Source organism: Mercenaria mercenaria, chromosome 17 (assembly GCF_021730395.1).
Source record: "Mercenaria mercenaria strain notata chromosome 17, MADL_Memer_1, whole genome shotgun sequence".
NCBI classification, from domain to species: Eukaryota; Metazoa; Mollusca; class Bivalvia; order Venerida; family Veneridae; genus Mercenaria; species Mercenaria mercenaria.
Window position 1 is genome coordinate 36,146,200 of NC_069377.1, and position 12,729 is coordinate 36,158,928.

Below are 12,729 nucleotides of genomic sequence, written 5' to 3' on the forward strand. Positions count from 1 at the left end.
ACCCAAGATCATATATGCCACCGCATCAAATGTGCTAAGATTATCATTGATGCCGTCATTAACACTATTTCCTTCCGGGTAAGATAAATGCGGTCTTTTGGCACAATTCCAACAGGCGAAATTTGTAAATTGTTTATCGGGGAAACTTTAAAGGGGCCAGCAAATCTACCAGCCATGACCTCATCATTGATTTTTTGTTTTAAACGTGCAGATTTAAGATTACAAGCAACAGAATCCCTTTACCCTGTAAAACCAAGACGAAAACCTTTCAAAAAAGCCGTGTTTTAATATTTCAGCATCATGCCTATTTGTGTAACCGTGTAAATTCGTAAGTAACAATTCTACATTGATCGGTGATTTCCCCATGTTTAAATCAAACTTTTGGCACGCTGGTGGCAGCGTGTCTTTGTCTAAACTCTGTGTAGAACCAAGGTCCGACCAGACGTTGGCCATGGGAAGCAGCGGCTCTAACAGGTCGGAGTCCCGTTAGAAGAACACATTTTAATTGGATGGTAACTACTACAATTTAAACAAGAATGAGTATACGGACATTCTATTCTTATGCACTGCCTAACACTTTTTGTGACTTTAGGAATGGTTTCCGGCCCATACATACTAGATGATGCCCCATCATACAGCAACCAAACCTCGTAATATATCTTTGTGAAAGATATGCCATTTGGATCGATGGCTAGGCGCAGTCTGAACTGTTGTCGAACATCCCAACCCTGCGTGCCTTTTTGACGGTGTTCTTATGGTATTTTAACAACTCCTGTGTCATTTGAGGGTACGCGTCTAGAAAAATAGATGCAAAGACCAAAAATGCATCAGACCAGATTTCAATGCTATTCATCGACTTTGTTGGTTGCAAAGGTCTGACAAACAATTGCCCCGATTGGCCCAACTCAGTGCCTTTAAGTTCTTGCTCACCAGGCTGAATTTTGAGCAGCAAAGAAAAGTCCAGATACTGCCCTGATTTTTTTATTCTGCGTTACTGACATGAAATCCAAGCTGGTCATGGACGCTGGAAAAAAGCAACAGGGCCGCTGTCCAACTGAGTGGAATTACAATATACAGTACAATTACCATGAACTTAGGTGGAGCCATTGGAGAGGCCACTTGAGGCAGTAGCATCAGTATTTAATGAAAGGCTGGCCTCTTGCGGAACCACCAAGGTCGTTGCTCATGAACTCCCACTGCTTACGGTTGACGCCGGCAACTCCGTAGTCGTAGAGATCCCAGGCGCCCTACGCCGCTATTGCGTCTGCCAAGTTTGACGGCTCCGATGCGAAAAACAATTAAATTCAGAACCAAATAAAATCTTATTTTTATTATCATTTTATTTTATCTATTTATTTTCAAATGCTATCATTTAGCTTGCTTGTATTGTTAATATTATTATTTTCTTCATTGTATTTGTAACGGTGTCACCGATCTTCGATCTTTATTCGTAGTCCTTTCTTTAGAAAAAATCTATAATTATCCCCTTCAAAACAAATTCATCTAACCTTTATAATCACCCAAGATCAGAATGTTTACTTTATCTGCTAAATCCAAATGTTTAAGAGAAAAGACGGTCAACTATTTTAATTATTTTTGACAAAATTCTTGCGCTGTCTGTTACCGACCTGGTACGTCTCTCGTTCGATCGTAACAAAAAAGGAAGGAGCAAGACGGTGTAAGAGCACCCTCAAACCAGGCACACTTATCCCCCGTGTAATTATATCGAGCTCCAATAACTAACGATAACTGTAATTGTTAATTCGAAATTGGTTAAAAGCTGCCGTTTCAAAAGCTTTTTTTTATTTTATGTAAGGCAGTCAGTTAAACTAGTCAAAATAGTTATTGGATTCCTTGCTAGCATATTCGAAACCCGATGACTCAAACCGGATGTAGTTTACGGCTTCCGTGGCATGCTTAGTTGTTTCTTTTCTTTTTTTCTGTTCATGATGCCATGATATATAGAATTCTTGAAAAATGCTACATTTGAATGGTTACAAAATAGTTTTAATTTCAGTAGAAAAAAAAAAGATCCTTAACATGTGAAAAATATATTCTGCAAGAACATACCTTCAAAGATAACAGAGTCTAAGAGTGATAGTAAAAACATCTAAATTTTGCTACAGAATCTAACGTTGCTTTTGTTTAGGATTACTGGCTGGCTTATTTATTCTGAATATCCATGACTTAAAGGAAAATTACAATGCAGATTTTAAACATTTTCGAACATCTTATAATATTCGACATAATGTTCTACATTTACTTTATAAATTAACATTGTTTAAAGTTTAATAGAGATTATAATCCAAAAATATCAACAAAAATGTTCTGCTATGGAATATGCGAGAATTTTAAATGTAAAATATATGAAACTTGATAAATGGATTCAGGCTGTAAAAAAATATGCTCATTGTTTTCTTTATTTCATTGCAATGACATCGAGTAGAAAATGTAATCAACTTGGTTTGTTTGTTCTATTGTTTGTTTGGGTTTTTAGATTGTTTGATATCGATGGACGGACGGAAGTACGGACGGATTGATTGATTGATCGAATGATTGTTTGTTTGTTAAGTTAAATGTCAGATCGAAGCAATTCATGACGTTTTAGTAGAATACGTACATGTTGTTTAATCTATCCGTTGTATATTTGTTCGGCCGTTTACCATTCCGGCCTGCTGTAAGAATGGGGAGTCCTGTCATCACTAAATAAATATAAGATATTTTTTCTTAAACCATTTTTATAAAACCTATAAAATTGAATACAATGTACTAAAAACTTTACCTAAATATATTGCACCTTCATGGCAAATAACTTACTGATCGAAATGAAATAACACTTTAAACTGAATTTTGATTTCTCATAGTGTTTTAAACAACATCCCTGCGATTCCTGCATTCCATAATATAGCCGCAATTTTATAACTAGCTGCCTTTCTATACGTGGGACTGAAGAATAAAGGGAGATAAGGAAATTATCTCTTTTTGGTTTATTTTGAAAATATATATTTCAGCTTATAAAACATTTCAAATATATTGTATAAATAATAGATATAAAAATAATGTAAGACTCTCACATATGTTTAAACAAAATTACAAGCATGTCTTTTACTGTATAAAAATGCGTTTACTTGAATGTTCAGCGAGCACGGCGGTGTGATTTGTTTCAAAAGATGCACTTTTCGTAGTGAGAAGGTAATTATCTAGGGGTCTGCATCCGGGATTCAAATGTCCACACAATACGAAGCCACTTGATATATTTATCACCGACGTGCTAGGCCCTTTTTCATCCGTACGGAGTAATATCCAAGGCGTTTTGAAAGCCTGGTAGCAATATTCTGTCTATATAAACGAAAATGCATTGAAATTGCCTTTGATAGCATTCTTTGTTAATGCTGGACAGTCTTGTTCAATAACTTTATGAAAATTGAGAACATTTCAGAGGGGCTGTCGCCTTCTAAAGGGAATAGTTAGGTCACAGCACAAGGGCAAAGGTCAAAAAAGTGGCAAAGGTCAAATAAGTGCATTTTTTTGTTAAAAAGGTTTCAAGAGAGGCTTTTCTCCCGCTCCGCTTGACGCTTGATGAATTTGACACCCCCCAACAGGCTGCCGACGTTGTATGTAGAATACTTTTGAACGTGTTTAACATGTATAAGGTTCTATGTAATTCTGGCATAATAATGACAATACCGACATAACAGTGATAATATATAGATTGTTATCAACAGCAAGCATAGTACAAAGGGGTGTGTATTCATTTAGTTGTTATGTGTAGTTATTGTCGTGTCCTTCTTATATTTATTTGTTATTTTCAATTATAATTAGAAATGATTATGATAAAACGCATCGTTGAACACTTATAAAATTGCTTCGTTGAGGTAAGTATAGACGAAGGGGTGGCAATTGTATGAATGAAAAGAGACGAATAGTCAATATTACCATAATTAGTTCAAATATAATTATTTAGTTTAATATACTAATTTATTTTAGCTCGATTCTGGTGAAAGCTTCAAGCTTATTTGAAAGTACTGGTGTCATATGAGAAGGCGTGGTCATGACCCCAGTGCGGTTCTAACCCACGACCCCTAAGTTAAGCAGCCGACACTTTAGCCACTACACTACTGCTCCCCTTTAAGCAATATTTATAAGTAAAAAGCTCATTTTAAAATGAAAACATAACAAGAGTAACAAGAGTATTATTTTGTGTTTTATTTTTATTGTAAGCAGGTATCATTTTTAAATAATTCTTTACGGGTGTTTCTCATCATTGCTCTTTAGTTTTAATTGCTTTTTCTTCAAATGTATTGGGTTACTCTTCTCCGCTTCAACGCCTGTATTCAGTTCATTTAAACCAGAGCCCGCACCACTATAAAAGCAAAAAAAAAAAAAAAATAAATAAAAACAACAAAACATAAATACACGATATAGATGCAATATGTAAAAGATTTTATTAATCAAAGTCTATTAAGTTACCGAATCTTAATTTAATTGTTACAACTCTTTTCAATTTTACAGTTCTTACATGCTAGGTGGCATAAGGGGTGTTGTACATACAATAACTTGCCATTAGCTGACTCAGTAAAAGCAACTCTGCAATCATTTTGCTTGGATGAATGCTTTGCTTCCAAAAGATTTTCTCATAGAATTCATTTACTATCACAACAGTAGTCTTAAAGTGCCGTTTGGCGGACGTAAAATGTATCATCGTACATGGACTCGGCGATGCCACATGTTCTGGTCCTCCGAGATGACAGGGTTCCGCTTAAACCAGTGCCAGGGGGAAGGGGAAAGAGAGGGATGTTGCAAATTTCATTAGCTCTCAATGATTAAAGATAAATGCAACTTTGTTCTAATATTCAATTAGTCTGTTTGGTGTACTAAAATAATTTGAGGCAGTTGAAGAATTTTTAATATCGGCTAAAAAAGGAGCAAGTTATGGACTTTTAACGTAACGTAAAGCAAAATCGCGGAATTAATTCATTGTTTGATTTTTGTTTAAACTGTATTTCTTTATTCTGACAACAATTTCTAAACTCAAAAGATATAATCATGTTTTACACCTCATTCTTAAAAGCTACAGAAATACATTAACTATTGAAAAGAGCATTTGCATTGAAAATGACGTCATAAACACTAAAATGGCGTACCCCATGGTAAGCAATTTTCTCGATTTTCAAACTTCCATATCTTTTTCAAAACTTGGTCTGATATGAAAGTTTCTTTCAGTTATGTTATGAATGGTTATACGATTGTTTTCATATGAATGCAATTGATGGTTCAGCATCACACTTTAATCTTTCTTATAATATAATAGGTAATTTCAAAGTGAAAGTTTTGTACACATACTTCTTCATAAATTTACACTTAAGTGTGATATTAAAACTTTTAGTCAAAATTCTTAGTAATACGCAAGATTTAAGTTTTGTTTTCGTCTTGACAAAATGCATCTTAAACACCAGGAAAAATCTTTTACACATATTTTATGTTTCAGGTGCAAATACTATCATTTCCATCATGTACAAAAAGCATAAAATGTGTAACGTTTTAAGTATCTTAAAATTGTACATACCGAGCCACAACAACACCGATTGCTTCTACATTTACAGTTCCATCCCGAACAGTCCCAGTCGCTAGCACAAAAACCACCCACGAAATTTCTTTTCCTGAAAACCAAGACTCAACTATGTTAAACGCCGATCTTTCGAAGTCAAAATGAGATGATCAAAACTTTTGAGTTATTCATGTTTTGAACAATCCAAAAGTAGATGTTCGAGCTATTGATTCTTCAGGATAATCAATAGAAAAAATGTACTTAAAACGCTTTATATATAGATTGAAACAGTAGACATTTCTTGCAGCCTCCCCAAAATGTGGATACTTAACACATACTTCTGACATACAGATAACGTTTTTTGAGAAAAAGGTTTGACAGCCAAAGTATCATACAAAAATATATATTCAGTATCAAAAGGTTCGAAATAATTATATAATTATTAGAAATACAACCGCTCTCCGTTCGACCGGAGATCAACTTTTCTTTAATTTACTCCAGCCTTATATCTAATAAAGTCAGAAATTTTGGCACGTGCCAGATACCATTTTCATGGAAGAATTTTCAGACTATTTCGTCCAGGGCCCGCACCAACAGCTAAGACTTACGAATTCTCGGTTTTTAGAACTATCTGAAGCTTCAGAATGTACATTCAAGCAAAGCCTCATTACAGTCTATGATTATTTAACAATACGGAACAGAAACAATTTTTAAGTCCACTAATTGTATTTATACGCCTGCGGAAAAAAATCATTAGGGTGTATTACACGAGGTGTATAACCGATTCGGAGTGTTAAGAGGCATTAACCTCAAGACTACAAAATTTCTTTAATGGACTGGTCCATCATTCAATTCGGGCAATACCGTTTATTATTCGAAAGGGTATTCACTGAAAATTTACTTACTGAATAGCGAACAGTGCAGACCATCAGCCTGGGCAGGCTGATCTTGGTCTTTACTGGTTGCAAAGGCAGAATCACTTGTCACCAGCAGGTAAAGGGTAAAACATGGGCCTAATATATCTTCTTTCGGTTTTAATATATAATATATAGTATTTTATGAAAACAAGTTGATGAAATAGGGAAGTACTATTTCGTGGCTCATTTACGGCGCCAAACAGGAGGTCGACGTGACGTCAACGCGTAACCGTGTTTTAATAGTATTAAAATACGACAGCGGAATAAATTTGGAGTGCATGTGCGTCCAGTGAGTTATTCTGTGTGGCTCATAATCAATTTGGAGTATGTGAGTTAAGTGTAAACTCATTCTGTTGGAACGTTTCGATTCTTGAATCTCTTTATATAAAACGGTAATCACATGAGATGTCGACGTGACGTCACTACTGCGTGCTTTGATGAAAATGTGAATTTGTTTAAATAACGACTACGAGGAAGAACAAGTAATAAACAAACGTTCATTGAAGAACCATATAAAGAATATTTGCTTGCTTCAGTGTAAGATCAAAATAGCTTTCATCAAGTGAATACCAAAAAGTTTATGATGGTAACAAAATGTTTACCTTCTGTCGGCATTCTCACACTGACATTCTTCATTCACACAGACGCCGGTTCCAGTTCCACAGAAACAAACTTCACCATCTTCCGTTCCGGCACATTGCTCCTGAGCACCGGTTCGCGAAACAACTGCAAAACAAACAGTTTAAAAATGGAAACAAATGAGTTGGACCCCTCGAAGTCATGGGAGAGCAGCAGTTTCAGCGATATTCTTTAAAATTTGAAGGATCATTTTATGTTGTATATTTAACATGCAGTTAAAATTTTGAAACCTTACACGAAAGACATGAGCACCTGGTTAAATAAAACAGTGTCAAATACGACAATAGAAAAAGATATACTCACAAGATCTAGCCAATAAATAACAGTCGAAAGATGAAATTTTATTTGTAACAATATGTTAATCCATAATCTTTTTATAACTTCTTTTTCAAATCCTTAGCAAAATGAAAATGAAAATTAACGATTGCTTGAATTCTTCATAAATATTTTGCAGTTGCCGTTTAAGAAAACAATCGTAAGATATTGCGCGGTAAGATTATTCTATCAAGCAGCAAAGTCATGCTTGCTACAAGGTTTTAAAACGTTCGTAATTTTTTTATTAAAACTGCTGATTGAGAAGTATGTTTTTAGTCTTACCTAGCAAAATGCACACAACGAAGACAAGCTGCATCTTGTTTGAGATATTGTCTCCCTGTTATTGTTGTAACTTACCGTGGCTACCCTTTATATTTTTAAAAACTAGGCGGAAATATCGTGCTAAAATAATCTCCTTTCAAAACAATATAAAACAAAGCTTTGTTACATTTGATAAAAGTGATAATAGCCATCCAATCAGCTGCCCTCCAAGGAAAAGTTAAGTCTTCCTGCTTTGTGCATGCACTGTAGCATGATAGGGCTGTGACATCGTGGCAAGTTTTTAAAATCATGTTATGAATGGCATGACAACAGGTAAAGACTTATTCATATACAAAACGTCCAAATTAGCCGTTTTCCAATCCAGGTGGTAATTATTCCATGCACATATAAGTTACAACAAGATAGTCCAGCGTGTTTTGAATCCGTTTGTCACATGTCGCAGATCACAGGTGACCTGTCTTATGTTTATACGGTGAACACTATTAAATCCAGCCGGTTTCAACAGAATGCTACACATACTGAACCGAGTTAGAGTAAAAGAAAACCGGGAAATAACAGAAATAAGTTTTGAATTTTTTTCGTCACATTTTGACTTTAGCCGAGCACAGTATTTTTTCACAGATTTTAATTGTGATGAACTATATACCAGTCAATAGCAAGAAATTTTCACAGGTTAATTTATTTAAGGATATAAGCAGATTCATTCAACCATGTTCTCAAGGTATCTAAGATAAATTGTTAAAGACATCGATGGAGATGCTAAGAAAAATGGGACAATACGCATTATTTACAGAATGTATGCACACTGGTAAATGACATTGCTTTTGGTTAACAAAAAACACTTAATTCCTATTATATTCTGTTTTAGACATATTTTAAGCTTCTTTTCTACAATGAAGTTTTCGGTTACTTGTAGCAGCCGCCAATAGTCGCCCAAAACTTGAATAAAATAATGTTGTTATTTCTGGCCCTTTTTGGTCATTGTGTGCATTCTTTATTGTACAATAAAGGTCATCTTGAGCTGGTGCTATGGCGGGCGTGAATGGTGTTGCATATTTCATTACCTCTCATGAACCGACTATATCAAGTATATTATTGCTTTGCATTCCATGCTTCCAAGGGATTTTGTTTTGTTAGGATTTTATTAATGGTAGAACACAGTTCCATTTGAGCTGGAGCTAGGATGTGTGCGTGTGTGTGTGTTGGGGGGGGGGGGGTTAGGGTTGCATAGTACCTCTCAAACCAGATCTGGTATTAATTTTGCTTGTTCTCGTTCCATGGATGTTGTTAAGATTTTATCATTGTAGAGCACAGTTTCCCTTGAGTCTATGCTAGGGGTGGGGGCTAATGGGGTGCTGCATATTTCATTACATATCTCATGAACGCCTAAATCAAACTGAGTCTGCTATCTATTGCTTGGCTTCATTTAATTACCTCTCATGAACATCAAACCGAGTCTGCTATCTATTGCTTGGCTTCATTTAATTACCTCTCATGAACATCAAACCGAGTCTGCTATCTATTGCTTGGCTTCATTTAATTACCTCTCATGAACATCAAACCGAGTCTGCTATCTATTGCTTGGCTTCATTTAATTACCTCTCATGAACATCAAACCGAGTCTGCTATCTATTGCTTGGCTTCATTTAATTACCTCTCATGAACATCAAACCGAGTCTGCTATTATTCTACTTGGTTGCATTCTATGCTTCCAAAGGCCCTTTTGACATATTTTATTCGTTCTATAATTTACATGCCTCAAAAGCATATTGTAACGTACTTCATTCATTGCAGAAAAATTCTAATAAATTTAAACAAAACATATCTATTTGGAAATATAATTTAATAAATCATAGAACTTAGAATAATTACGAAGAATCTTTGGAAGCGTAGAACACAGTGGAGAAAAATAGTTTTGAAATTATCACATTTTGTGAAAATAATGCAAATACCCTTTCGTCTTTGGGCTTAATAGTTCGCTACGCTACTGTATACATATTGGTCAATGATCTTGGATAACAAAATCATTATACCATGGTATCTTTTTGTTAGCAATTATTGATATAAACTTCCCTCTTCATTTGCAACGAATATTTTTGGTTTGTTTGTAACTTAGCTCAAGATCTGTATCTTAGTTGCCTATGACATGATTGTATCTGTATATTGACAAGATTTTGTATGAACGTCAGGTGAATTTCCGTTTGTTAAATTGCAACTCTTTTTAAAGCATCCACGAGCCGCATCGGGTTATTTCTTCAAACTCTCAGTTTCTGTGAAATCATTTTATTTCGTAGACATAAAATTCTTAGGTTTCGGTATAAATGGCTAATCCATTGAGAAACAAATTTGTTGATATCTTATTTTAAAAATACAATAAATGAAAATTTTATGTTCATTGTTGTTAAATTTTGTTTGTTGGCACATCTTTATGTGCCTAGGGGACCTCCGTGGCCGAGTGGTTAAGGCCGTTGACTTTAAATCACTTGCCCCTCATAGATGTGGGTTCGAGCATCTCTCGGGGCGTGGAATTCATCATGTGAGTAAGCCATCCAGCTGGCTTACGGAAGGTCGGTGGTTCTACCCAGGTGCCCGCTCGTGATGAAATAATGCACGGAGGGGCACCTGGAGTCTTCCTCCACCATCAAAACCTGGAAAGTCGCCATATGGCCTATAACTGTGTCGATGCGACGTTAAACCCAACAAAATAAAATAAATAAATTATGTGCCTAATAGAACATTAACGGGGAGCTGCCTACTTTATATCCGAAATAACGCTTCCAGTTCCACGTGAAGCCTTATAGGAAGAGTATGTATACTCAGTTCGCATAAAGCTTCAATTTATTAATACGGAAAAATAGAGTTGTAATAATGAATAAGAGTGACAATCTGTCACACAATACAATGGTACCGAAAACACTTAATGGTGCAAGTAAAGGACCATAACTACAAAATGATATAGAAAATCTGATTTGACATGTTCTTATTCTAATTTGGCCATATTTGACAGTTAAAAGGCCATAAATCCAGAGTGTCTTGGCAGACTTAGCTGGTTATCAAAATTGGCCTTCACCTTAATCCAAACAAAACAAAATGCAGCTTAAACCATTTCCGCAATGCAAGCGTTTGATCGCAAAATCTTATTCCTATTTTCTATCTTTAGTTCACCCTAATAACCCCAAAGTATACTTCAGAATGCCTACATGTGTACTTCGCTTGGTCGCTTCAATATCACAGATTAAAGGGGAGCGGTGGTTTAATAGTTAATGTGTCGGCCACTTTAAAAAGAAGATTTGTTTGATGAGGAATGTTTAAGGCCATATATAGGACCATTTTTAAAGGCCAACTGTTGCAAATTGTACCTTTTTCAGTTACAGACATTTTTTTAAAACATTTATGGCATAACTAATTTTACGGACACAAATGCACAACATGTTAAACATTGTGTTTAAATGATTACATGAAATTAAAAGTTATATTTAAAACAATGAAAGTAATACTACAGATAATAATCTAAACCGGAATCCTATAACTTATTGTAATTAATATTTTATATAAAACAATCGTTATAATTTCACTCCCCTGTCCTACAGTTACAGGCATTATGATCCATACTTAACACTGAATACTGCTGATGTATTGACTTGAAATAAGACCAAAAATACTTTGTTGCGTTGTTTTATGTTCGAATGTCAAATGCCGCGACATTACAGATGAACGGTATAAAAAAAAGTTGCAATCAGAAAACAGTAAGTAGTCCAAGGAGATGGTAGAAGATGCTGTCGAAACCAACTGGATTAAGTTTTATTCCTTGATTGATCTTTTTTTTTTTTCAGTAAGAAATCGCGATTTCAAACAAATAACAAATATATGAAGGTCACGGCTAATCCGTCGCCAGTGTTAAAACAATCAGCGCGAGATAAAATGATCTTTTATTGGACTGTCTCTGTCTCACATATAGAAAATGGGTAATTTAAAAAGGAGATGTAAGATCTTTAAAAACAACAACAACAACAACAACAACAATAGAGCGGACGCAATGGTCCAGAGTGGTAACACTGTTTGACTATGAAACCAGGGATCGTGAGTTCGAGCCCCCGCTCCTCCAACTAAATATTACTAAAATTTGGATAAGAGTCCCGTGTATGGATGTTTTACACCTGGCACGCTAAAGAACCAGAGAAGCTTCTGGAATTGGAGCGTCTCTGTATCTTGCACTATCCCCCCCCCCCCCCCCCCACACACACACCAACAAAAGTAACAGTCATCTGAGGAGTCGCCATATGGGTTACGTGGCGACTATATAGCTACATATCACACAAAAAAAACAACATCGCTGTCGTTAACTTTAAGCGGGACATTTTTCTACAGTCCATCTAACTTTTGTCAAATAGATAGTAAATGTCTAAAGATCTTGGCTTTAAAAATATAATTGTTAAGCTGTGGTAAACGAAGGCAGAAAAGATGAAACAAAATATGAGCCGCACCATGAGAAAACCAACATAGTGCGTTTGCGACCAGCATGATCCAGACCAGCCTGCGCATCGACGCAGTCTGCACAGGATCCATTCTGTTTGCTTTCAAAGCCTATTGCAATTAGAGAAACCGTTAGCAAACAGCATGGATCCTGACCAGACTGCTAGGATGCGCAGGCTGGTCTGGATCCATGCTGATCGCAAACGCACTATGTTGGTTTTCTCATGGCGCGGCTCAATTATGTAAAATCTATATAGCGGAGATCTTCCGATTAAAATTTTAAAAATACAGTGGCAATTATGTGTTTGTTTGTTTTCTTTTTACTTCTGAATGTTACTTTTTTATTCTTATCCTTCATTGAAACAGAAACACAATATGCAGTTGAATATATTTTAAGTGTGTATAACATTTACCGATTGAATTATTGTCTCTTCTAAAGGATTGAGAAGTTAGAATAAAATCAAAAATATATTTATTTGTTTCTTTTATCCCTGTTTGTATGTATCTATGGCTTTTTGTATATAATTATTATTTGTGTGTGACACGTGTTAAAAT

At 35.4% G+C, this 12,729-nt stretch overlaps 1 protein-coding gene across 1 annotated transcript; it reads right to left on the reverse strand.

Annotated features, from left to right (window-relative positions):
- Nucleotides 1–4,191: 4,191 nt before the first annotated feature.
- On the reverse strand, nucleotides 4,192–7,859 carry LOC123537197 (metallothionein-like). The gene is made up of 4 exons (XM_053527685.1): nucleotides 7,702–7,859; nucleotides 7,068–7,191; nucleotides 5,567–5,660; nucleotides 4,192–4,363 (listed from the first exon to the last, which is right to left on the reverse strand). The coding sequence occupies exons 1-4, from the start codon at nucleotides 7,733–7,735 to the stop codon at nucleotides 4,340–4,342; spliced, it is 276 nt and encodes a 91-aa protein (XP_053383660.1). The 5' UTR covers nucleotides 7,736–7,859; the 3' UTR covers nucleotides 4,192–4,339.
- Nucleotides 7,860–12,729: the final 4,870 nt, after the last annotated feature.